Source organism: Ursus maritimus, unplaced genomic scaffold (assembly GCF_017311325.1).
Source record: "Ursus maritimus isolate PB19 unplaced genomic scaffold, ASM1731132v1 scaffold_27, whole genome shotgun sequence".
Classification (NCBI taxonomy): domain Eukaryota; kingdom Metazoa; phylum Chordata; class Mammalia; order Carnivora; family Ursidae; genus Ursus; species Ursus maritimus.
The window spans coordinates 5,849,921-5,876,664 of record NW_024425230.1 but is presented as its reverse complement, the minus strand read 5'-3'; the positions used below and the strand labels follow the sequence as shown (position 1 = coordinate 5,876,664).

At 56.5% G+C, this 26,744-nt stretch overlaps 1 protein-coding gene across 1 annotated transcript in view; it reads left to right on the top strand.

Annotated features, from left to right (window-relative positions):
• Positions 1 to 796: 796 nt before the first annotated feature.
• KLF13 (Kruppel like factor 13) overlaps positions 797 to 26,744 on the top strand; it is a 44,256-nt gene continuing 18,308 nt past the window's right edge. The window contains exon 1 of the mRNA XM_040642666.1: positions 797 to 1,473. Coding sequence (XP_040498600.1) covers positions 882 to 1,473 — 592 coding nt within the window. The 5' untranslated portion in view covers positions 797 to 881. The remainder of the gene's footprint in view (positions 1,474 to 26,744) is intronic.

Sequence of the window (26,744 nt, the reverse complement as noted above, 5' to 3'; positions counted from 1 at the left end):
ACTCCGGGGTTCGAGGCTGTCACCGTACTGAAGCCCTAGCAGGAAAATGCCCCGCGGGCTCCCCGCTGCTACGGGGGTGGGGTGGGGTGGGGAGCGGTCCCGGCGCAGCCACGCCCCGGCCCGCCGCCCTCGGACGTCCTGCGTCAGCGTGCCCGGCTCCCGGCTCAAATTTCCGCTCCTCCTCCCGCCGGCCAAGAGGGCACGCCCATTGGCGCGCGCAGGCCCCAAGGCCGGGTCGGCCCCCCTGGCCGTCTGGATTGGTCCGACCGCCTACCTACGAACCAACGGCGTCCGCCCCTGTCCTAGGCCACGCCCCCTCCTCAGACGCGGGCGCGCGACCGCTCTATCCTGACGATGCGCGCTCTGGGATCCCCGCCCCCTCCGCGCGCGCAGTTCCCCGTGGCCGCCGCCGCCTGTAACCTGTGCCGCCAGGATGTGGCTGGGGGCTGACGTCGGGGCCAGATGTGGCCCCGGCCCCGCCCACCCCCGGGGCCGGGCCGCCCACACCGAACCGCGGCGCGCACGGCGGCTGTCCCGCCTGCCACAATGCGCGGCGAGGCTGCGGCCGCGACTTGGCGAGGTAGTCCCTAACGTCGCTGCTCGGCATCCTTAGGACAGGCCGCCCCTGACGCTGCGCGGGGACCCCACTGGCCCGCGCCCCCCCATGCGCTCACTTTTTGGTGCCCGGCCGGGCGGGCGCCTCGCGGACGCGGAGCCGCGCGGGTGACGGCAGAGGCGGCTGCGCGCCCAGCCCAGCCCGCGGAGAGGGCGCGCCGCGCCCCCGCCCCCCGCCCGCTCTCGGGAGGCCGTGGGTGCGGATGCGCCGCTGACGACTCGCAGCGACTAGCAGTGCCGCCGGCCCGCCGGCCGGAGCCCGCAGCATGGCAGCCGCCGCCTATGTGGACCACTTCGCCGCCGAGTGCCTCGTGTCCATGTCTAGCCGCGCGGTCGTGCACGGGCCGCGGGAGGGGCCGGAGCCCGGACCCGAGGGCGCGGCCGCCGCTGTCTCCGCCACGCTGCCCCGCGTCGAGGAGCGCCGCGACGGCAAGGACAGTGCCTCGCTCTTCGTGGTGGCGCGGATCTTAGCGGACCTCAACCAGCAAGCGCCGGCACCCGCCCCGGCGGAGCGCAGAGAGGGCGCCGCGGCCCGGAAGGCGAGGACCCCCTGCCGCCTGCCGCCTGCGCCGCCACCCGCCCCCGAGCCCGCCTGCCCCAGCGGCGAAGGTGCGGCGGCCGCGCCCCTCAGCCCCGCGTGGAGCGAGCCCGAGGCCGAGCTCGAGGCAGGGCTGGAGCCGGAGCGGGAGCCAGGGCCCGCGGGGAGCGGCGAACCCGGCCTCAGACAAAGGGGCCGGCGGGGCCGAAGTCGCGCCGACCTCGAGTCCCCGCAGAGAAAGCACAAGTGCCACTACGCGGGCTGCGAGAAAGTTTACGGGAAATCCTCGCACCTCAAGGCGCACCTGAGAACTCACACAGGTCAGTAGGGCCGCCCGGGAGCCCCGAGCGCGCGGACTGGGACAGCGCAAGCCACCGGGCCACGCCCCCGGAGCTGCCGGCGGGGCGCGAGGGGCGGTCGGGCCGGGAACTGTCGGGGCCTCGTCCCTTCCCCCGCCACACGGTCCTGTGGTCGGCCCCGCGCGCAGAGCGAGGCGGGTCCGGGATCTGGGAGCCGGCGCCCGCTGGGCGACCGCGCCCCCGCCGGGCACGCCCCCTCCCTGGGCACTCTCGGGCGGGGCCGCGGGGGCGGATGTCGTCATCTGGGCTGCGGGCGTAGACCCCGCGGGGGCCGGGGGGCGGCGCGGGCAGGTGCGGGCGAGTCGGGTGGGGGCCTCGCGTGCTGCTCCTGGAGATGGGCGGCGGGGGCGCCTGGGGGCCGCGGGGGAAGGGGGGTGTCCTCGTCCTGGCCCCTCCCCTGCCGGCCCCTCCCCCGCCGGCCAAGCGCGCGCTCGGGAGGGGAGGGACCCGCCCGGCCCGGCCCGGGCGAGCGGCGGGCGAAGTTCACGCGGGGACAGGGCTCCCTCCAGCCACTCGGCACATTCTTCGCTCTCCTCTTCCTGTAATTTTTCCAGCGCCCTAAGGTTTAATTTGTCGAAACCGGAGCCAGCAGCGGCCGACGCGGGGGGCGGTCCGGGGCCTCGGCCCGAGGCTCTTTGTGGGAGCCCCGCCCATCCGGCCAGCGGGGGCGCGCCCGACCCGAGGGGGCTCCTCGGCCTGGGGGCGCTTTCTCCAGAAAGGAGCTCGCAGTCCACAGCCCGTTCCTCCGCGCCGCCCTGTCCTCGGCCCTGCTCTCACCTGCCGGGTGCCGGATGCGTGCGGGCGGCACCTGCACAGGGGTGTCGGTTTCAGAAGACCATCGCCTGACCCGCGACCCGGGCTGCCCTCGCCTTCCCACGGGCCCGGGACCTCGTCTTTGATTGTTTTTCGTTTTTTTAAACACAAAGGTGGGATGCAACCTTTCTGTCCCAGTTTGGTTTAAAGAACTGTGTATTTTTCCTGGGCTCACGCTAATTCTTCTGTTACACTTAATTCTTCCGCATTTGGAGCAGGTTAAAAACCCGTATAAATACAGTTACCTTGTTACCAGCGATTTAGACTTCACATTTATAAAACAGTACAGAAACTGGTTAAAAGACTGGCTTAAAAACTGCAGTCCTCAAGACCCTGGAGTGAAAGACCCCCTTCTCCTGGTAAATTTGGAACTGAAATGTCCCGAGGTCTGCAGGTGTCAAGGCGGGCGGATTTCAGACAGACCTTTACCTCGGAGGCTGCCCCCGCGGTTTTGGTCCCTTGCTGTGGGCGCCCCAGATCACGTGGCTGGTGGTGGGGTCGAGGGTGAAGGCGGAGCCATTTCTACTCATTCTGAGTCAGAATTAAGGGTGTGTGGACCGAGATAGAGGGTGGGGTTAGTGTAGGGCTGTTGGTTCAGCTTGGGAACGTTACAGCAAGGGTGGGCGTGGCCATGGAGGAGGGGCCAAACTAAGGTGGGATCCTGGAGCACCCAGATTACGGGGGCGGGGGCATTGCGTGGGGCGTGGCTCGAGGACCGCGTTGGGGGGCGAGGCCCGTACCCGGTAATTTAAGGATTGGAAACTTCGCAGCCTCTTTCACTTTGGCCTTCCAGCGGGCTAGTGGGGTTCCAGAATTGCGGAGGGGCTGGCTGAGGGGTGGGGCTCTGTCCTGGGCGGGGCAGGTTTGGATGGGGGCCTGCGCTGGAGGATAGCTTGTGAGTTAGCTGGGTCCCTCATTCAGGCTCTAGTGTCCCTGAGCAGATCCCTTGGCTAGAGGATGAGCAGAGGCGATGGCAACCCGGGCCTCCCCCAGTGGGGTGGAACCCAGTCTCTCTGGGGTGCTTTGAAACCCTAAGCAGGCAGAAGAAGATGAAACCCACACTGGCTGCAGTGTGCTGGGTCTAAGAGCAGGGAGCGGGCCTTGCTCTCCAGGTGTGCCCTACCTCCAGAGCAGATGTAGACCTCCGAGTCCTCAGGAGTGTACGGGGTTCCTTTGGGGCCCTTGGAAATGTAGATTTCCGGGTCCCAGATACTGACCTTCCACGGAACACACAGTTTTAAGTGGTGCCCCAGGTGAATCTGATTATGAACCAGGAACCTGCCTCTGGAGGGTGTCTGGTTTAGCCTCTGGGGAGCCCATTTCCAGCCTGTGCCCAGGTGTGCAGAACATAATTATCTGGTGTTCATAGAGGAGACAGGGTAGCCCACAGGCCACAGCGGTGACTGAGAGGCCAGGCTACCCTGGGAAGACCTGAGCAGCAGACCTTGGTTCTGAGATAGCTGTGGTTTGGTTTGTGGGCTTCCAGCAGCTTCTGGGGGGTCCCTTACAGCAGTGGTTCAGGTCATGCCATGCCTTTTACTTCACTGTGAGCGGCCACCACCACCACCCCACTCACCCATAGCGATTTCATGGTAGGGGGTGAATATCAAAAACACTCTAGCCAAGAGGGCAGTTCATGGCTTGCTCTGTTTAGCCCTGTGGCCAAGGACGGGTTCCCAGACCTCCCTGCAGCTTGGTGATGTCTCCCCTGACCACGTGGAAAATCTGTGGGAAACTAGGCTGTGAGTTTGAGAGCCCTTTGGGAAGTATAAGGCTCAGCCTTGACTCTGGGGAAACCTGGCCTTCCCTGACTCTGCTGTGATCTCTCACCCCCACTCCCTGTCGGACTGAATGCAAAAGAGCTTGCCTGTCCTGGTTAGTTGTGTGCCAGTCTCCTGGGGACTGATTACCCTGTCACATTTAGGTAATTGTTGATGTTATAGCAAACACGTGATGAAACAAAGACGCTAACGTTTTTGCAACTCAACCCACTTTTTTTTTTTTCTTTTTTTTAAGCCACTTATTTGGCTAGTCAGACCTTCCCAGTCCAGATCTGGGAATTTGCTGTCTTGCCTTGGGGAGTAGCAAGACCAGGAACATATTTTCTTGGAGGCTGAAGGGCTTTGATGTGAACATTCAGGACTTTCAGAAGGAAATGCCTAGGGTCCTCTGAGGGCAGATCTTCCCCCTGAACTGGCCAGGGACTTCACCTGGAGATTCCTACTTGTTGTCTGGAGTGGTGGGGCTTGGCAGGCCCCCAGCAGAATGGTCACTCAGCCTTTCTTGGCAGAGACGCCTTGAATACATTCCTCCCTATTTGTTCCCACAAAGAATTGTTTTCAGAATGCCTCTGTGCCCTGTTTTCCCTGCAGCACCGGGAGCTAAAACATCCAGTTGCTAGCTGCCTGGGCTGGGTCCATTTCAGCAACTCTGGGGGCCTGGCTGGAAAGGGAGGGCACTGTGGTGTGCACAGCTCTTCCCTCCTGCCGACCTCAAGATAGACACATCCCTGGTCATCTGGCCCTCTTTGGGGTGGAGGGTGGAAGTAGAGTAAGATTGCATTCTCTCAGCCATTTCCTGTAATAATTTGGGTGGGGTTAGTTTGAAGTTTATCTTGAGCCACCGAATAAGGGATTTGATCATGAATGAGATTATTGGGGCAGGGTATTTAGGCTCCTTCCTCCAACACAAACTCTGGCTGCAGACCCTGGTTTCCAGCCACACTGCTCTTCTGGAGCCCTCGCAGGTGCCCTCCTGCGCAGTTTCCTCAGACCGGCAGCCTGTTGAGTGCAGAGTGGGCAGCTGGGATTGCCTTCACCAAGGGCAAAGCCAGGCTGGCAGCAAGCCAGCACTTTGTTCAGGATACATCCAGGCTGGCAGTTCCCGTCCCTGCTCCCTCATGGTCCCAGGCTGCCAGTGGGCCTGGTTGTGAAATTCTTCAAACAGTGCAGAAGCGTGTAGACAGAATGTGCTAGCCTTCTCCTCCTCTGGCTAACCACCATCAGCTCATGTTGGTGTGTCCCTTTCCAGACCCTTTTAATGGATTTGCATCATGCATGTGTGTGCATCCACACTGACATTTGAAAAATAAACATGCAGGATCGTAGCCAGTACGTTCTCCCCCCAGCTTCTCTTATGTGCTTGTTTAACGAGGCACCTTCGTTCTTTGTCCTGGCTGTGTGGTACTCCAATGTGTGGCCGTGTAGCTGTGCTATACGTTAATTTGTTGGTCCTTTCACCTGTTGGAAAGATAGCTACGTTGCCTTTCCCGTTTTTTATTGTTTCATGCCTGCAGCAGTGGACCCTGGTGTCGGTCTTGGAGCAGAGAAGCTGGCGTTTCTGTAAGATCGAGCTCTGGCCGTGTTACTGACTGTAGTGTAGACAGCATTTCAATGCACTGTGGAGCTACTATGTTGACTGAAAAGACACATTATGTTTTTAAAGGAAATAGCACATTATGTTTTTAAAGGAAATAGATGGAGGTCTTGGTCTGCCCAGTACTGAGGTTCCTGCAGTGTTTGCTGCCCTTTAAAAAAAAAAAACAAAAACAAAAAAAACAAACAAAAAAAACTTCTCCTAGTTCTCCTTTTGCACGTGTGAGATCATCATATTGAGAACATTTAAAACAACACTAAGAAACCACCATTACTCTCTCATGCCTCATGACCTCCCATCATCTTTACTTGGCTTACCCTGTGGCCCAGCCCTGGGTGAGGGCTCAGCCCCTCCAGCAGTTAGGTGTGTGCACCCTGCCCCCCCACCCCACCCCTGTGCCTCCTGGCTTGTTGGCACTGGGCAGGAGGCTGGTGTGATGCCTTTTGAAACTTTCCCTTCCCTAGCTAAAAGAGGGCTGGAGCCCCTCCTGTGTGAACAAGCTGATAGCACCATGCTTCACTTAACCAGAGGTCCTGTGCGTGGGGCTTCAAATGTGGAACACAACAGAGGTGGGGCCCTGCCCCTGCAGAGTAGGTGCTCTGAAGTCCACTCACTGAACCGAGCTCACGGCAGCCCAGACACGGTTCGGGCCTGTTGGCTCTGACCTTACTCTGAACCCAGTTGGTTGTTGGGTTCCTAGACATAGCAAATTGAAAGGGGAAGGGGGAGATGTGTTGATAGCAGCTACAAGCAAGGAAGGAAAGAAACCAAGTTATTAATATGTATGCATCTGTATATGCATGTGTACTTAAATATACCACTCAAGAAACCCAACAAAACCAAAGAGCACTGGAACAAATGTGGGGCTGTTAGTGGAGGGGTGTGTCGTCCTCCCCAGTCGTCCCTGAGGCCTGCATTCTGTCATAACTGGCATTTTATAACAGTGATCTCGAGGTACTAGGACACTGTTAAAGTGTGTCTGGTTTGTGCTTTAAGAAAGCAGTTAAACTACTTCTGAAGTGAAAACTTCTAGAATGAGGCACTCAGCTCTCACAGTGGTATCTAATACTTGTAGACTGCTTGCTAGGGGCAGGCATGGTTCTGTTTGCATTTGTCTCCAGTAAGCTGTTTAATCTTCACAAGGACCCTATGAAATAGGCACTATTATTGTTACTAGTCTTCAAATCAGGATGCCAAGGCTCAGATGGGTTGAGAAATCTGCCCAAGGTCACACAGCAAATGAGGGGGGAGCCGAGGTTTGTGCCTGGCCAGCCACACTGCTGAGTTCGGGTATACCTGCTGTGTCTGACTGCGACTCCTGTCTGGACCTGTGTTTTGGGGCGTGACAGGTGGGCGGTGTCTCATGGTATTAGAAGCCTGAGTGTCCCCAGCACACTGCTCCCCCTGTTACAAATTCTTGTTCTGAAATACAGTGAACACTCGTACGTTCTCCTAGACTCATCAGTTAAATATTGTGTCACACTTTTTTTTTATCCTTTTTTCCTTTCCTCCTTTTTTCCTCCAAGTACTGTATTTTGTCCCTTCCCTGTCTCTCCTCTTTCTTTAAATAGTATGTGTTATGTAACATACAGTCCATATTCAGTTTCCCTAATGATTCCCAAAATGTCCCTTATAGGATGCAGGATCCAGTTAATCACACATGGCATTTGGTTGGCCTGTCTCTAGTTTCCTGTAGTCTGGAACAGTCCCTTCTCTTGTGGCCTTTTGTCGCATTGGCATTTTAGGGATCCAGACCAGTTGTCTTGTAGAATATCCCGCAGTCTGGATTTGTCTGGTTGCTTCCCCCTGATTAGGTGCAGCTTAAACAGCTTTGGTCAAAAACATGACACAGGTAACGTTGGGCACTTCCATGCACCACCATGGGCACACGTGATGTCCAGTTATCTGGTTGCTGGATCACGTCCATGGTTAAGGGGGTGTCTGCCAGGTTTCTTCACTATAAAGGGACATTCTTCTCTTGATAATAAGTAAGCAGTAGAGTGACGCTTTGAGACTGGGTTTTTGGAGGGTTGGGGTGCTGCTGGGCCTGTGTGTATAGCCGGGTGCCTGGCTGGTGCAGGGGCAGTGTCTGGTCATCTTTATTCAACTCCCTTCCATCTGGTCCACCTGGTAGGTTTCTGCTGCTTATTCCAACTTCATTGACTGGACAAGTGCTAGAATTTCTGGGTCCTGCCACTGGGAGTCCTTTTAAAGTCAAAGGATAGCTTGGCCAAGTCTTAGGTGCTCCCTTCCCAGACAAACAACACGCCCTAATTTTATTTTGAATGAAAATGTTTCCAGATGGTATTTATAGCCTGTTTTTTTTTTTTTTTTTTTAGTTAGCCCACCGGCACCCTGGCTCTGTGGCCATACGTGACCCATCCCCCAGGCCTGGGTAGAGCCTGCAGCCAGTGGATACCCTCAAGGTCATGGTGGGTCTCAGCATGCTTTCCAGAAAAAAACAAATATTGATCTAAGTCCACACACCTGAGTCTGTTTTACTTCCCTTTTGTAGCCCCAAATGGGATTATTTTCTTGAGAAGTCAGCTTCCCATCAAAATGGAATTAAACTTTGGCATGTTCTCTCCAGCTTGGCAGTTTGGAAGCAGCTGCTGTGGTGGGACTGGGAGGGTGTTGGGGGTTTGGCTGCAATGGCCCACAGGGTGGGACCCTGAACCCAGAAGGCCTTGGGCCCTGCTCTAGGTCAATATGATGGAGACTCGAATGCTAACTTTTCACTTTGTTGGCAGTGATTGACACTGGGCACTTGATGTATGACAGAAATCCTCACCCAACCAAAAGCTCTGCTGTTTGGCTACACACACACACACAGACACACACACAGACACACACACAGACACACACACACACACACACACACACACTGTCCTGTTTATTGTTGCATCCAAACCTGGAACATGTTTATGTGGGACCTGTGATTCTGGTTCATTTATTCAGTTCAATCTTAGTGTCACCCTAAACCCCATCTACCAGCATCTGTGGATCAGCTGTGTGCGAGTCAGGCTTCTTGGAGGCATGGAGTTCCTTCAGCTGAAAGTAGCCGTGGTAAGCAGACAGGGGGGAGCTCTGCCTTGCTGATGCCCTTGCCCCTTTTGGTGCCCTAGCACTGACTCCCCGCCGGTTCCTCTTGGGACCCAGGGCCCGGGCATCGTCACTGTTTGCTGTTGGGTGTTGTGTGCATGGTGGGAGCAACTAGCTAGTCTGTAGTTTTAACTAGCATCATTCTGGACAAACAGAACAGAGGGTACAGGTGGGGTTTTTTTTGGGGGGGGTAGGTTGGGGGGGTCTGTTTATTGTTCTCCTTTTTTGAGGTTCATCACACAAAAACACTTGCTAACCAGGAACTTGGCCACACTCTGTGGCAATTGGCCAGTCTGTCCCAAGGTGACCTGCTTGGAAGAGCGCTGAGGCTTGATGCCTCAGATTAAATGTCCCTGTACTGCTGCCACAGGGGCGTGGCCTTCCCTGCACAGGTGGGTGACCCATGGTACCTGAGCACAGGGCATAACTGGAGCTAGAGCCCAGGGTATATCATGGAAGAGCTTTGCAAGGAATGGGGGCCCAAATTAAAATCACTCACCGGAGAACACATGGCTCAGTGCCTGCATTGGGCTTCTGTCTCAGGAGCCTCTGAAAGTGGAATCCTGGCACATACTGTCTCCTGCAAACACTGGCCAATTGGAGGGAAGCTTGGGAATGGGGGGGAGATGAAGTGGGCTCAGAGGAGCTCAGGAGGCTTCTTGTCCCTCACCCAGGACCACCATAGAGACATGGAAGGACATCAGCAAGGTGATGGCCAGGCAGCTTGGCCTGTGGTCAAGGGCCCACGTTGGGGCTTCCTGACACTCTTGCGTTAAGTAGACCTGAGCTCATTCTCCTTGAGTATGCATAGGATCTATGATTTAGAGAGGAATTTCCACCCCTGTAAACTCCATTTCTGAGCTTTTTCACTTGTCTTTAACTCTTTTTAATAATATAGATGTTCATACACCAGGGATAAAGGGAACTTGGTTTGGGGCTAGAGGTAGAAGTTAGTTATTGGCAGATCAAAAGTAGAGGTTTCTGCAAGGAAGTATTGGGAAAGAGAGGAAACAGAAGAGGCATATATCAGCTTAGAGCTCCACTCTTTAGGGGAGAGGAGCAGGGCCCAGGCACCTAGGTGTGTCCTTGTTGCCCAGTGATGTTTTGCCTGGGCCATCAGCTGGGCTGGTTGTTCAAAACTGTGTCTGGGATCAGGGGAAGGGTCTGGAAACTGGGTATTGGTACCCTGGGTACACCTCAGACATCTTACCAGTAACAAACTTCAACATACTTTCATGAAAGAGAAATAGTAAGTGTGAGCTAATTACATAGTTGCCATTTTAACAAGTGCTAGACAGTCCAGCTCCTTAGCAGTCTTTCTGTTGTCTTAGTTAACACTCTGCAGTGGGCTTCCCTGACTTACTTCCTGTTGTCCTCATTCCCCCGGACCAGCCGACCAGCCGTGTCTGGTTTGTCCACTGGTCATTGGTGGCCCCCAGGTCTCCACCCCTGGTCCTCTCCTAGCAGGTGTGTTGAATGGCCTTGGCAGGGCAGATGGGGGGACTCAGGCCCTGGAGACACCATGCACAGGTCCCCTCTGATTCCTCAGGGAGATTGCTTGCCTCTTCCAGCGGCCTCACACCCTGGATTTCCATCTGTATCTCTGAATGGTGTGGTGGGGGAGGCGGTCCCTCACAGCACTGTGCGAGGACCCACAAGGGACTCAGGCTCCTTGCACCCCTGTGTTGCTAAGGGCAGTTTCCCAAGGCTTCCTCGTTTTTTCCAGAGTACCCCTTTTTGGCTGCTTGCATGGCATGTCCTGCTTTCTAAAATTACTTTGCTACTTGGCCTTATGCATTAGGGGATTATCACGAGGGTCTGAGGGGCTTTGCAGGATGCTGTCTTTTATGGTGATGAAATGTAGTCTCAGCATTTTATGCGGTGCCCTGTTTGTGCGGGGTCTGTGGTCCGGCCAACAAGCGTCTGCCATCATGGGCATCCTGCTGCCCTGTTGGTGAGCATGGAGGTGGCTGTCCTCAGTTACAGTCAGGCCTTTGGGTCTCGCAGGAGATTCAGCCTTGGCTTCTTCTAGGTTCCCATTTGAAGCTATCCTTCCCTGATGATTGGTGGGTGTTACATGTTAGCATTTTGCTTTGGATGGGTTGCCTCATTTTAACGTGTACTAACTTTGGCCTTCTAAAAACTTCCACTTACGTTTCCTGTTCCCTGATCTCACTTGTCTCCCTGCATCTGAACTGAGCACTTAAACTCCTTCTCATACCCAGGCCCTCCTGTCCCACATTCAGCACTACACATGGCCTCAGAAGACAGATATTTATGTGTGTGTGTGTGTGTGTGTGTGTGTGTGCGCGCGCGCGCGCGCGCATCTGCACTGTCAGCCTCCTGCCAAAGCTCAGGAGATTGTTCCTTTGGAAGTAAGCCAGTCACAAGGTGTCTGGCCAGGTGGCACAGGCTTCAGCGGACGGCTTTTTCTCCGTGACCCCCCAGTGGGGCTGTTTCACATTCAGGCCAGGGCCTTGCAAGAGCACAGAAGGAAGGAGCAGTGTGTACTGGGCAGGTCTGGCCTTCAGAGTGGAGTGGGGACCCTGGAGCCAAGTTGGAGGGTGTGCATTCCTGGTCTCTGATGGAGTCCTTCTCAAGCCATTCTGCCCTTGACCTTTCCCGCTGGGGCAGACAGCCTGGTATGGGGGCCTGACTGAGGCCAGGTGAACGGAAGCTCTTTAGCTACCCAGCTAAGTGTGCAGCCCTGAGTGCTCTCACTTCTCATGCTCTCTGCCTCCTCCCTCTACCATCTTCCTCCTCCCCCTCCCTTTCCCTAGTCTTTCTTCCCTCCTCCCCCTTCTCCTGTCCCCTTCCCCTTCCTTTCCTCACTTTCCTTACCCTTCTCCTGCTCCCTTCCCCTTCCTTCCCCTTCCTTTCTGTAGTCTTCCTCTCCCTCCTCCTGTCCCCTTCCCTTCCTCCTCCTCCTCCCTTCCCCTCCTCCTCTTCTCCCTCTGCCATCTTCTCCTGCCCCCTTCTCCTTCCTCCTCCCCCTCCCTTTCCTTAGTCTTACTCTCCCTCCTCCCCCTCCCTTGCCCCTTCCCCTTCCTCCTCCCCCTCCCTTTCCCTAGTCTTCCTCTCCCTCTTTCCACTTCTCTCCTTTCCCTTCTCCTCCTCCTCTTTCTCCTCCCCCTTCTCCTACCCCTCCCCTCCCCTCTCCCCCTTCCCCTCCTCCACCTCTCCCTTCTTTCCCCTTCCATGTCTTCTCCCTTTCCCTCCCCTTACCCCCGGTTCATCTCTCTCCCCTTCTCCCCCTCCCCCTTCTCCTCATATTCCTTGCACCCCAGGATGTAAGCACATTTTAAATCTGCCTTCAGGGGTTTCCAGCCCAGAGGACTAAGGCAGGAGATGTGCTGGGGAGTAGGGCCCCAGGGGCTTGAGAGCTCCTGAAGACACCTCTCCTTGGTGCTGTCTCTCCGGCTTAGCCTGGGAGACCCCATGGGGTGGATTCCTCCTCACACCCTCTGGGGATGCCCTGGCAGCCCTTCCCAATGTGGTAGCCTGGTGGGCTGTTCCTGGGCAGTCGGCCGCCTCCTACAGAACGGGAGGTAAACACTGGATCACCTTGGCAACTGGCAGAGCTGGGGCTCAAAGTGCTTGTGGAAATAGTTCTCATTGTCTCAAGTTTCTGGGATGGTGTTCTGTTTTGATTTTTTTTTTCTTTAATTAGTTGGAGTGACTAAGATACCAAAATGCCTGACCCGGTTACTATAATTTCTTAATAAACATTTATATTCCGTTTATAGGAGGAATGTTTCTTCTAGTGATTCATTGACTTTTTCTTTTAAACTGTGGTGAGGCAGGGCGGGGGTGGCACAAAGGGCCCCCACTGCAGACAGCTGGCTGGGCCGTAGGCCGGGGAGCACTGGAAGGGGCCCAGGCACAGGGAGCACTGATGTAAACACCACACCAGGATTGTACTGGCTTTGAGGTTGATTAAGGTCCATGGAAAATTTGGGGGAGATGCCTCTTTTATCTTGGGGTGTTCGGATCCCCGTAACTGGAGCTTCTGGAAGCCATCTGACAGACTTATAAGTCTTTCTGAGCCCAAGCAGTGCTCTCTCCATCTGATGGATGCGGGATTCTCCTGGGAGGCCAAGGTGAGAACTAGTTTTACACCTCGGTACAAGGTGATGCTTTGGTGTTTGCTGTTAAACAGTAACTGCCATGTAAGTAGCTTGGGCTGGAGGGGACAGGTAGGGCCTCCTGCCACCCGGCTGGCTGTCTCGGGGAATGCTGGCTGTCTCGGGAGTGCCCTGCCGTGAAGCAGGGCCCTGGGGGGTGGCGTGTCCTTTCAGGTGCTCTGCAGTTAACACCCAGGCCTGTATCCAGGGTCCCTTCTTCATTGTGGGAACGTAGGGCCCCTTGGTTCCCTTCTCTCTACACCGACAGGCTGAGTTCTTGCTGGGTTGGGCATGGCTGCCCTGTGGCCCCTCCCTCCTGGTTTCACCGCCAACGCCCGGTGTGTACCTGTGTCGAAAGCCTTTCCCTGCAGCAGGGGCTGTTGAGATCACTGTGGGGGAGAGTTCCCCCAACCCAAAACTGAAGGAAATGTCTCTATTTGTTGCATTTATTTTGTGATGATTCTCTGGTGTTACTGGTTCATGCGCTGTACCTTTCAGCTTTTCCAGATTTTTTTCTGTCAAGTGCTGGGCAGCCTCCCTACCTGGGCACTGAGAAGCCTTGTCATCCTTTCTCCCTTCGTAAGGGACACTTTTCAAGGATGTATGCAGAATTTGATTTCTTTTTTTGGTGAAGAATTTACTTTTTTTGTAATGTTGGAGAAAAGACACAAATTAAAGGTATTAGACTGGTATTGAAAAGTGTTAGAAGTCCAAAGCCCTAATCCTTTTGGGAGTTTGTCAAAAACCCAGTGCCGCCGTGCCCTTTGTTAAGTCCTAACTAACAGTCTGGGCATTGGACCTGGAGCTCCACCCTGCTTGCCGGCTCTCCTCCCAGCTGCGGCTGTTCCCTGCTGCTTCCCGGCGCTCCTTCTGGAGCCTCTGGGGGGGGGCGTTTATCAGAGAATGTCCTTTTTGCCTGATATGCTTTGTCATTTAAACAGAGAGACAAAATGGAATGTTGTTGAGGACTCTGGGCTTTGGAGTGAGAACAGATTGAGCCGGCCAGTGCTGTTATGTGGAAAGCAGGTCGGGGCGTGCTGACCTCGGAGGAAAGGAGGCTGGTGTGTGCTCGAGCCCCAGGCGCCCGGTAGGAGGTGCGTGAGTGGTGTGGCATGTGAATGTGTTGTGTGCGGGTGGGGTTTGCATGCGTCTGGGTGGTGTGTGTGTGTCTGTGTGTTTAACCTGCTGGAGCAGAGCTTTACCCCCGGGCGGTGATGCTCACAGCCACCTGAGTGAACGTTTTTGCTGCCTTCTCTTTTGGAGAAAAACAACAACGACCAATAATTTAGAACTCCTTTTTTGAAGCAGGTGCCAGCTCATGCCCCTACCCTCTGGCACCGTGTGTGGGGTGAGCCTCCCCGGCAGTGTGGCCTCAGCCATGTGTCCCAGCCTCCGCTCTCCCTGTCCAGAAAATGCCCATCCCAGGCTGTGGGAGGACGGAGCAGGAGCGGGGCCACAGAAAGCCAGTGCAGCCCTGAGGTTCCTGGAGCGTCTTGTTGCTATGGAGACCTGCTGCCTGGGGGAGCTGCGCTCAGCCTAGGAAGTGGCGGCCCCCCTCAGTGAGCATCATTGGTCACCAGGGATCGGAGCCATCCTGGGCCCCAGCCAGCTGTACCTGGCCTGACGTTTTCTAAAGCACAGAAGCCGCTGAACTGGGACCTTGAGGTGAAAGACCCCTCACTGGTGACCAGAGCCGTTCTGGTGGGCAGCCGCAGAGATGGGCAGCGGGCTAGCGGCTTCTCCCTCCGTGGTGACAAGTGCTGTGCCAGTCCTGCTGGGCGACTCCACGTCCATGGAGGGATTTTCTGAGAGTCCAGGTGTGTTCTGGCGAGGCTTCTGGAAGCACGCCCTCTTTGGCGGGAGTTGCCCACCCCTGGGGAAGCTCCGGCGCCCTGACGTGAGGAGTTGGGTAACGGGCCGCCTCGCTCTGCAGCCCGGGAGCAGCAGACATCCTGCTTGCTGGAAGACTTGCTTCACCCCACACTCCTCGCGGCTCCTTGGAGTGGAGGGCGCTCTGCTCTGCTGTCACAGCAGCTCAGGGGCGCGCAGCCAGGGAACCCCACTCAGGACTTATATTTGCTATTTTCATAACTTTCCTGGGCACGCGTTCTGCTGCTTGTTTGCAGGAGTCACTGCTTTCATGAGCTTTGGGCCATCTGTAGATTTTCCCCCCTTTCCTTCCTTTCTTTTTTTGGGGGGACAGCAATTGTATGTTTGCAGATAGGAGAATTGTTTCCTAAAGGGAAGCATAAAAGCGTTCTTGAGGCTGGCTTCTCAGCTGTCGCACCGCAGTTTCATACCCCTTTCCTGCTTGCTTTTCATCTGCGTGCGAGTGTGTTTGGCATCGAGATGCTTCCTGTGTGGTCTGAGATGAATATTTTGAATGAATAGAGGGGCTGAGGGCATCGGCTCTGAGATCACACCTGGGCCCCAGCGTGGCCTGCCTTGCTGTCTCCTGGCATCTCACTGCTCCAGAGGATATTTGTGAGTGATGGGTGCAGGGGCTCCCCAGCCCCCCACGGACCGGCGCCTCTGCTCAGCCAGGAGAGGCCGCTGGGGGCCGTGCTGTTCCTGTGCCCTGCTCATGTGCTGGGCTGTGCCCCTGCCTGCTCTGAGTGACAGGGCCGTGCTGAACCCCCTGAGCTGAGCACAGCCCGCAGCCCTGCCCAAGACCCTCTGGCTCAGGCATATCAGCTGTAGCTGCAACGGGTGTCCACTCGACATCCCCCGGGGACAAATGGTCTGTGGTGGCCCCGTTTGGCTGTCCTTCAGCATGCAGAGACGGGCACGCCCCCTGTCCTTCCCCCAGGGGTGGGGCGGCAAGAGCCAGAGCTGTCTGTGCGGAAAGGCTGGACAGGCACAGCCTCCAGTAGAGATTCCTGCAGGCTGCTCCTGGCGTGGGGAGGACCAGGAGGCCGGAGGGGTGTCCAGCCTTCTGTGGGGCCCAGAGCAGGGAGGCGCTTCAGCCTCTGGGTGGCCTGAGCGCTCAGGGGCCCTCACAGGGCCATGTGCCCACCTGTGTCTGCTTTATCCTGGGCCACAGGAGTGCAGATGGGGTTTCCTATGTTAGAGGACGATTTCCAGCCACAAGGAAATGACCTGGAAAACTTTTCTGCTTACACTGCCCATTATTGAGAGCAGCCAGCCCTGGGTGCTCAGCGTGCCCTCTGGGTTTTGGATGTTCTGATTCTGGACTGCTATAACTCCACGGCAGACAGAGCCTTACAAAGGCCTGAGGTAGAAAACCCAAGGGCACCTTGGGCTCCCAGGCACAGAATAGGTGTCTCCTGGTTCCTGAATCAGCTTGGGAAGGGCCTTAGGTGTCTGCCTTTTCAGTTTTTCTGGAGGGCAGAGTTGCCCCTCTGGGGCCCCTGCCCAGCTCTGGGGTGCTCCCTGTGGTCATCCTGCTTTACTCTCTCTTCTTTGGAGAGATATCTTGCCGTTACCCCCCACTGCACCTCCTTTTCCTCTCGGTGCATTTTTGTGTCATAGTGTGTCTCCCTTCTCCCAGTGAAACAGGTCACACCAAGCAGAGCAAAAGGCCCATGCCTACTAAATAACTACTTGCGGCACAAATGGCTGGCTCTCAGGGATGACATTGACCTTGGGGGATGCTCCCTGCTATTGTTTGAATATTTGTGTCCCCCACCCCCCAGATTCTTGGGTTGAAACTCTAATGCCCTATGTGTTGATATTTGGAGGTGGGGCTTTGGGGAGGTGATTAGGTCCTGAGCCCTCACAAATGGGATCAGTGCCCTTCTAAAAGAGACTCCAGAGAGCAACCTTGCCCCTTCTTCTTTGTGAGGACACAGTGAGAAGGCACCAGCTAGGAACCAGGAAGAGAGCCCTCCCCAGAGCCCGACCACACTGGAGGCTTGATCTTGGACTTCCTGTCCTAGAACTGTGAGAAATACATTTCTGCTGTTTGTAAGATACCCCGTTGGTGCTATTTGGTTCTAGACTGAACAAACTAAGACACTCCCCAAGCCCTTTGGGCAAACACCCAGCAACGCTTCCCCAACTACCTCAGGATAGTGCCTGGTGCCCGTGCACTCCAGAGCCCTTCACTCCAGCTCCAGAGGGCAGGACTTACTCTCCCAGCCCTGCTCATGCAGATGGGGGCACCCCCAGATCTGTCCTGATAGCAGTCTACACCTGGAGGCCGGCTGGCACCTGGTCTCACCCGTCATTTGCAGCAGGTCTGGGGGTGTCAGCTGAATGGGCTCCTGAGTGTCTTCATCACTGCCTTCACCTGAATTTTCAGGCCATTGCCACTAGAAATGGGCCGTGACTCAGAATTTTCCATGCGTCCAGTTGCCAGGGTTTCCAGGGAGGGGATTGGGGGCTTTGGGACCAAGGTCAGGAACCAGCAGCAGCCCAGGTATTCACCAGACATGGTTCCTCAGTATCCAAGCTGGTGACCTTAGCCTTGTGGGGTAGACTGCTCTTGCCCCACTGTCCTGGGCTGGGTCCACAGTGGGGTGAGGGGGTCACCTCTTTCTCAGGAACCTGGCCTGAGGGGTCTGTTGCCCCCAGTGATAAGGGAGAGCTCTTGGAGGTCTGGGCTGTCATTCCACACCCTTCCCCAGAGCCAAACATGGTGGTCACAGGATTTGTCCTAAGAATGTGGGGAATGAGTCCTGGTCCTTGAGTTTAGAGGGTTTTTTTTTCCCCCTAAAAGCAGTAAAATCTTTCCTTCAACCAAATCCCATGGATTCCAGTGTAGAACAGAGCTGGGGAGGATTGCTGGTAGGGGCTGGAGGGGTTTTGAAACTGTGGTGCCTTTTATCACTGAGCACTCCAGGGCAATCTCCACATACCCTGAAGATAGTCCCGACTGAGGTTGCCTGTGTTGTCCCCGGGCTAGCATAGGTCCTACATCTGAACCGCAGTGACTTGGAGGGGAAGGAAGTGAGATGGGGTTCAGCCCCCAAGGCTACAGGCTAGGTGCAGGCTAACTCTTGGGGCTGGGCCAGGGAGTTGGGCCCTCAAGGTCTGGGACAGGTAACTTCTGGGGTCTGTGGTCAGTGTCCTCTTGCCTTTCAGAGGGGTGCCGCCCTGGCTGCACAGGCTTGAGTCAAGGGTGATTGGGTTAGGGCTCTGTGGAGTCTAACAGGCAGAGGTAGTGATGACACCCTGGCCAGAGCAAGGGACAGAGTGGAGAGCAGACAGGCACATAAGGTCACAAGACAGACAGCAACAGGGTCTTAACCCACCCTGCAGGCTGGCTGAGAAGCACTGGGCTCTCAAGAGTGGGGAGAGAAGGTGACCAGGGGTCAAGGCGCTGGGCTGGCAGGTGTGGGAATGGGGTCGGCCCAGCCAGTGGCACACAGTGGACTGATGTGTAAAGCTGTATTTGTGGGGTGTCAGCGGACAGTGTTGGGGTGGAGGATGTGGGGCATGGGGTTTTGTCACCCATTCCCGAATGCTACAAGGGTCCTGGCTCTGGCTGGTGCTTCTGCCCCTGGAAGGGAAGACTGGTGAGGCCAGTGCTATGTGGTCCCCATCCCCATATGCTGCTCTGGGCCTGGGTTGGGGGGGGGGGTCTGTGTCCCTCACTCCAACCCCCCTTTGCCCTGGGTGCTCCACCCATTCTACTCAGCCAGGTCTTTCCCTCCTTCAGATGCCTTCTCAGAAAGCACTGGGGGTGGAGGCAGATCCAGGCCTGAGTGAGCACTGTGTGCCCAGCAGTGTGTGACAAGGGGACATGCAGAAAGTGAAAGGAAGTGCTTTAGTGAGTGTGAGGAGAGCCAGAGAGGTGAGCTCCTCCTGTGGCTGCCTTTCACCAGTGACTAGCAGCACCCTGATGTCCCCAAATGGGCAGCACCCCACCTGGCTGCTGTGCTGTGCCTGGGGGTGTCATCACAGCGATGCCAGGCTGGGTCTCCCCCCAGCCCGAGGCTGCTGTGCCCAGTTGTGCCAGTGCACTGTCTCTGTGACTGGGGGTGGGAACCTGTCTGTCACAGGACTGACCACGGCAGTGCTGGGCCAGCGCCCAGTTCTGCCCCAGGGTGTCTGCTCAGCCAGCCTGGTGGAAGGTCTTCAAATGCTTTTAGCCATGTGAAATCCTATTCACACCACCCATTTATAATGGGCCAACCTCCTTGGGGTCTCCAGCTGCTCCCCCCGACCCCCGCTCCCACCAGCGCATTGTTCCTGCTGCCCCATGGGTAAAGTTCTCCAGCACTGACAGTAATAACGCTGTGATCAACACGCTCTGATCCCAGTTCTAAAAGAAGAACATGAGGCAGGCATTTCTCAGACGTGCTCAGAGGGAGCTTGTGTGCAGAGGGGATAGGACACCTGGGTGCCTGTGTGTGCCCATCATGAGCCTCAGTCCCGTCCCACGCCCCCACTGCCCAGTGCCCCTCATGAGTCTTCAGTCTGTCCCCATGGGAATCAGGCCTGTTCTGCACAGAACACCAGATCTGTGATCTTGACTCTCTTGTTTCTGGGAAGATCACCCATCTGTAGTTCCAGAAAGTTCCCTCTTCCTTTTTCTGAAATTTGGAGCTTTCTCTCCCCACCCCCTGGGTCAGGAGCAGAGCTATTCTCAGTGGGCCCCTCACTTTGCCAGCCTGGGCCTGGGCCATCCCTCCTGGCTGTGGGAAGCCTGTACACCTGGCCCTGCTCTGGCCTTCCCCCAGTCACGGTGTGGCTCTGTCTTATCTCCCACAGGCCTGTGCCGGTGTCCCCATACCTCTGCCCTGCCAGTGACTCCATGCCACCTTTCCTTTCTCTTCTTTCTCCTCAGGTCCTACCTGGTCTCCTGACTTCTCAGGGTCTTGGGGGCTCCCAGGCTAGGGCCTCCAAGCCTCCTGCTGCCTCCTCCCCAACCATAGCCTCTGCTCTGGGGTGGGCCTCCCACGAGGCAGTGACCTGCTTTGTCAAAGTGGTTCACTTCCGTACTGTCTTTTCTCTTTCAAAGGCATCATCTTCAACTGGAAGAAGAAATGAAAACACCACCTGTGCCTCAAAACCATTCAGTTTCTAGACAAGAACGTGCCAGGCACTCAGGTAGTTGGGCCTGGCTCCTCCTTGCCCTCAGCGGCCAGGTGGCTGAGGTCAGGGAAGTATAGACTGGAATGGTGGGTTGGGTGGGCAGCAGGGGAGAGGGGCATCCTGGGGTGGTCAAGAACAGGAGGGGCTCTCGGTAGGAATCTCACCTCCTCTGGTCATTAGCCTTCAGCTGGGGCTGTGGTGGGGTCAGGTCTGTGTCAGAGCTCCAAACTCTGTAGGTAGGAATATATGCAGGCTTGAGAAACTAGGCTAGTTAGGCAAGGAGTTGGGGTTTAGACACCTTCCCAGCATCAGCAGGTGTCTCCCAGAGCTGTGCTGGCAGCACCAAGGCTTCCAAGGAGAAGGCTTCGAAGCTTAGTCTGGGAACCACCTGAGAGTCCAGGGCCACCAGGCGACTGGTTTCTATGAGACCAAGCTGAACTGATGCATGGTGTGGGAAGTGTTGTCCCTGGTGCTTGTATGTGTGTGTATGTGGGGGCGGGGGAGGGTCTTTTCAAAGCTCTGAACAAGGCTCATGTCATTGAGGGGATGGTGCGGAGGGGGACCATGGTTCGTGTGGGAGCAGGGAGGAGCTGCCCCATCATTGGGGTGGGGGTGGGGAACCTGACAGAGGCTGGGTACCAAAGGGCAAATCAGAGGGAAGGCTGGGGGTCCTTGTCCGCAGGGAGGAGGCGTGGCCTTGGCAATGAGAGACAAGCCTGGGGCATGAAGACTGAGGGGACTGTGCTGCTCCTGAGAGATGGTGGGGTGGGGAGAGAAGTCCTGTGGCGGCCCTTTACAGCTGAGGTCTGGATTGGGGCAGGGAGCACTAGAAAAGGGGAGAAGAGGGAGGGAGGCCGCATGGTTGGGAAACCAAGGAGAGAAGAAAGAAGTGGGTGTCATGGTAGCTGGCATGTCCTGCCCTTCTGTGTCCCCTGGCCCCTGGGGTGCCATGGCTGTGTGCATGTCCCCACCATGGGCATCTTGGTGGACAGGCAGGCATCTAGTTGGCTTCTCCCAGACTGCCCATTCCTGGGGCCACCCCTGCCCCACCGCCTGCCCCGAGGCTGGTGCTGGCCCGCACTGAGGAGGAAACCGTATGTTTGAAGCCTGCTGTCTCCTGCTTGGTTTTTCCCACCCCTGGAGCATCTGCCTCGACTTCGGCAGCTTCTTCCTGCTCATCTGGGCACCTGTCATCTATGGCTGAAGGCAGGACCCACCCCAGGTTTTCCTGCTGGCGGAGGAAAGTGGAAAATGCACAGGACTGGCGTGTGCGGCGTGCTGCTTAGCTCTTGTTGGGGATGGCCGCAGGAGCGGCACATATCGAAGAGAAAGAACAGGCAGCAGAAGCAGACGAGCGGCAGGCAGCCCCTGCTACTCCCTTTAACTTGGTTTTGTGCTGAAGTGACAGTAGGACCCAAGGAACTGGGGGTGTCAGCTCCGCCTGTGTGCTTTCTGGGAAGAAAAATGTCTTGCGTGGCACACGCACACACGGTTTTACTGAAAGGGATACGTTAACTGCAAACAATTCAGAAAATAGAAGTTGAAAGCAAAGATTAAGCGGCACACAGGGTTTTACCTCCCAGAGAGCATGGTTGCTCGGCCCTGTTTTCACCTCCAGCGAACTGCCACTCAGCCCCTCCTGGCGCCCACGATGCGGCCGACAGTGAAGGCAGCACACAGACTGCCTGTCCGGGGCCCTGACAGCTTCGTTTCTGCAAGTCCGGGGCTTGGGCTGCAGGCCAGGCCTCCGTGCTTGGGCTCTGGGGTGCAGCCTAAGCTACTGATGTCGGTGCTGGCATCACCCAGGGCCATTTGTGGAGGCCTGATGTTGTCCTGGGAACCAGGGAGTGCAGATGTGAGTGGGGTGGGATGCTGTATTCCCTGTGGGCCCACTGCCTCCACTTTCAGGGGCTTTTTGATGCCTGAGTTTGGAGAGTCATGGTCTGTGACTGTAATTCCTCTGGGGGAATCCCGAGACCCGTGGAAATGCTGCCCAATGCTTTCCTGACTTGGGCAGGTCCTGGCTTTGGCACTGTTTTCCCAGAGCTGGGGATGGGCCGATAGCAGCAGGGCCACCGGCGGCCTGGCCCATGTGGTAAGCATGTGCCCTGCTGGGCTGTAGTGGGAGGAGCAGCTCTCCTGTGGGTTGAATGGTGAATGGTCCAGGGGCCAGAGATCAAAAGTGCACTTGACTCATGCTGTGCCTGATCCTGGACCTGAGTCTCCTGCCGGCAACTGGGCGCCGGCAGTGTCCCGCCTCCACTCAGCTGCCTCACCTCTGATACTTCCACAGCCTTTTGCTATGTGAGCGTGCAGGTGATGCCTTCTTCGTGGGGCCTAGCAGGTGGTGAGGAGGAACCGGGCTCCCGCTAGGCCCCTGGGGGGTGGGTGTGGACCAGGCCTGTGCCACCGTCTTTGGACCAGGAGGATGGGAGTCTGGAGCGAGGACCAAGGGTCCTCAGGTGCTTGAGGTGGCTGGAGGGCTGGAGGGCTCCAGGGGCAGGGCGGGGGGCGGTCACAGCTTCCAGCACCCCTCCTGCCAGTGCAAAGTTGGGCGTGAATTAACAAAAAGCAGAGTTCAGATGTCCCTGGAATTCCACATGAAGCTAGACGGTAGAACAAGTGATCAGCCATGTGTCCTTGGCTGAACCAGAAGTACTCGGAGAGTTGCTGAAACTGCCAAGTCCTCTGAGAAGCTCTTGCAGAATTTGTGAACATTTCTGTGGATGCTGTGGCTCTTGTCCACCAAGTAAAGCCCTACAGAGAATTCCCCTGACCTCCCAGAACTTGGAGGGTGGTGTGGCATGTGGTCTTTGTCTTTAAGCCAGTATGCAAATTGCAAGCAAGGAAGGGGAAGAGTCTGCCCAAGTCACAGTGGGGGAGTGGGCACACTGGATCCGGAGATCCTGGCTTGGGGGGGGAGGGCTAGAACCAGGTCCCACAAGTCACACAGGCCCACTGTTCAGCTTGTCCTGGGCTCCTCTGTCTGGGTCACAGGTAGATGTCTGGGAACTGCGTCTCATTACAGATCTCAGGGTGAAGTGTGTGAGGTTCCGGGCAGGGACACTCCCCTTAGGTTCTGTTTTCATCAGATGCTTAGGCTTGAGGTGTAGGGAACTGTGTCCCCCAGGATGTGGGGTAAAAGAAATGAGGCCCAGGGCTCTGTGCTTTGCACCTGTTTCACCCACACAGTGTGTAGAGAATGCGGTTTGGTGCGTAAGGCAGCCTCTGGTCTGACATCAAAGGATCCACAGGGTGACTTTGGTCTGGGTACAACCCCCTTGGCAGGCTTCAGAGGAGGCCCCGTGGCCAGGCTAGAACCCAGGCTGACACCCAGGGCCCAGGGTGCTTTATGGATGAGGAGCCTAGCTTTTCATGGCCTTTCTGTGAGAACGTGGTAGTGATGAGAGAATCAGGACACTGAACAGGGACATTGGTGGACATCCAAGTGGAGATTCCCACAGCATCTGTAGGGACGACGTGCCTTTCCAGATGACCGAAATTGCTGTCCCTGGGCCTGTGGCAGCTTCTGAGTTGGGTCTAGTCAACAGTCAGAGAACGTGTGCTCCCCCCATAGCGCAGACTGCTTCTGGCACTCTGGGAGGGGGTGAGATGTGTGTTCCTGTTTCTCATAAGAACTGGGCTTGCCCAAGGACTGACTTGGGTGCACTGCATTCATTTTCATTTCCTATTGTAAAAGTTGAGCGTGTTTGTGAAAGAGGATTTGGGGGAAAAAAGTAATTAAGAGAAAGATTAACACGAAGGAATATCAATAACTTTAATCCCACCCACCCACCAGTCACCACGGTTAACATTTTTGGCTCTGTATGTTTTAGTATAAAACTCAGGATCGCTTCACAGAAGTCATTTTATGTTCCATACTTTTCCCACTGGAACATTCTGTCATGATCACATCTCTGAGGTGCTGACTGGTTTTTTGACCTGGCCTTTCACGGTCATCTCCGGTATCCTGAACAGGCCATGGGGTCGGGTGGCTGTGATACCTCCAGCGACTTGCTTTTCTGGAATATCCCATGACTGAGGGCCATCCACAGTGGATTCATCTTTATTATTTTCACAGCATGAACTCCTGGGAGCAAGTAGGGGAATGTGCAGTTACGGGCAAATTGCCTTCTAGAAGAGGAAAATGAGCCCAACGTCCACAGCCATGCATGAGAGCAGCCAGTCCAACACCCTGGCAGGGACGGTGTTATGAGAGATCCAGAAGGGTTTCGCAATGAACCGAGGTAGCTGACGTAACAGAAGACTCAGACCCACTCTTTATTCTGGGACCCTCACACTGTCCTGTTGTGTCCCCCACCTCTGGACCCTCATGGCTATAGGGTGTGTGGTGTGTCCTCAGACACCAGGGGTCTTGAGATTTTCTGGTTAGGGAAAGGGGAGTTTTTCTACAGGAGTGCCTGGCCTGGGAAGGTGGCTATGGGAGCTCTTCTCATCTTTAGGGCTCCAGCACGCTGGGGGTTCCGATCCCTCTTCGCAGCCCCAGAGTCCACCCAGGGCCCTCCACATGCCCTGAAGGACAAGGACAAGAAAAGGCAGCCCTGGACTTTGCAGTGCTGCCCCTCGAGCTCTCCTGGTTCCCAGCATCCTCGGCCCTACTCAGTGCATAGACCTGGTGGCCAGGGTTGTGGCCAGCTGGGCTCTGGTTGGAGCTTGCTGGAGATATAAATGCAGCCAAGGCCAATCCCCACAATAGAATGTTATTCTGAGCCTGCCATTGAGGAGAACCTGGTCAGGTGCAAGCCTGCCTGGACGAGGTGTGGCCCGGGAGCAGATCTTGTGGCAGATTTGGTCACTGTTGAGACTAGCACACATGTGCAATGGTGTCACTCGGTATGGCTCCAGCGCCTGGTCTGGGGTGGCCCAGAGGAAAAGCCTCTGGGCACCTGGTGTGTCCTGGAGACAGGAGCCCTGTTCTCAGGACTAGGGCTGAGGCTCTCTGGGCTCTGTAGGCCCCTGTGTGCTTCAGGAAAAGGCTGTATGAAGTCCTGGGCATCACAAGGCCAAGCTGAGTAGCCTTAGCAGTGAAGGAAGGGCATTGGTTCCAGGTCCCAAGCTGTGAGCATCAAGATAGAATCCTAAGACCACTGGGCACTGGGACCTCCAGAGTGGCTACTTGGAGTCCTTGGGGGGAAGCAGCCCCCTGACCATGGAGTGGTGTTGAGGCTGGGCTGTCCTCCCCTTATCTGTCTGCAGCTGGCCCGCCTCGGGCAGTCAGGAGTCAAAACTGCTGCCTGCCTCTGACGTGGGGCCCCGGCCCTTGGCTGGCAGCCCCGCCCTGCTGCGGTCAGGAGCTCTCCGTGTCTCCTCTAAGTGTGTAGGTAGAAGGTGGGGCAGAGGCACCAGGCAGGGAACCGGCCTCAGTGTTGGCTGTGTGGCCCTGCACGTCACACACCCTCGTTGTGCTTGGTTGGCTGGCCTGTCACTTGGGCTGTTTTACTGGGTTGTGTGAAAAGGCAAGTGGCCACAGAAGCAGAGCAGAGGCTTGTAGCCCTGGTTACATGGCACAATTACTGGGGGTTTTACCGCTGCTGCTGCCGGCCCTCCCAGGAGTGCAATTCAAAACCAGACTAGTGCCTGGGAAACCCTTTGGAGCCTTCTGTAACTCACAACTGTAGGTGTCCTCCTGGCTGTGGAAGACCAGCTCAGAGGGAAACAGCAGGAAGTCCCGTGGGAGGAGGGGCGCCCTGGAAGGGTCTTGAGCCCAGCAGAGTCCCTGCCATCTGGCCTGGCCTACCCCCGGCTGACCCAGTGTCTGCCTTGGTCCCTGCAGGGGTTGGGCTACTTCCAGATTTGTTTTCGTTTTCAATTCCCCTTATTGCTCAAACCACCTCAGGGCCGCAAAAAACAAACCGTTATCCTCAGCTGACCTCAGATTCCTGGCCTCAATTGTTTGCCGTTTGCTAATTTTAGCTTCTGATCATTTCCACCCTTGTCCTCCCCCCCAAAGGGAGACACAGACCAAGAATAGCTGCTGGGAAGGGGGGCTGTGGTGTTTGCGGCCAGAGTTCCCACAGTGATCTGGCAGGGTACGCGGGGCAGCTCGCTGCAGCCGGCCTCCCCCACCCCAGGCGGGTGGGTCTAGGGGGCCCTCGGCAGGCGGGTCACCCCCTTCCCCAGTCCCCTTCTTGTCAAGGACCCAGCACCCGCAGGGTGCGAACATGGAGAAGAGAAGAAGGACTCTGAGTCTGTTTCTCCTTTCAAGCAGAAACCAGCTGTTTCTCGGAACAAAAGCACCCCTGCCGCCCTGCCTAGCTCACAGACCCCTGGGGGTCAGGAACTCCCCAGAGCTCCCAGACTCCCCACCAAGTGGACATGCACAGTCTGCGGTCAGACATGGCTCTTGGCCACGGTGAGGCCCGGGAGACACTGTCAGGCTGGAGGGTCCTGGCCAGGCCCAGTCCCCGCCCGGTGCCCTCTGCTCTCCCAGCCGTGGGAGCAAGCACAAGGCCTGTGTAGACAATGACAATGGTGAGTTCGGAGCTCTGGCCAGGCCTGCAGGGCATCAGCCTGCCCATGGGAGGGTGGGCAGAGAGCAGCCTGAGGGACTGGCGGACAGTGGGCCAGCCTTGAGAGAGCCAGAGGAGGGTTAAAATCCAGTGAGCAGGGGGCCTCCAGGCTAGGCCTAAGGCACATGCTTGCACCCCGCATCCGTGCAGTAGGGAGAGCGTCAGGCAGACACTCCGACTGAGAGGCGCACATAATGAATGCCCACATCCCCAACATTCCCTCCAGCCCCCCCCCATTGTTTTCAAGGAAATCCCAGACACCATATCGTTTTATCCATTAATATTT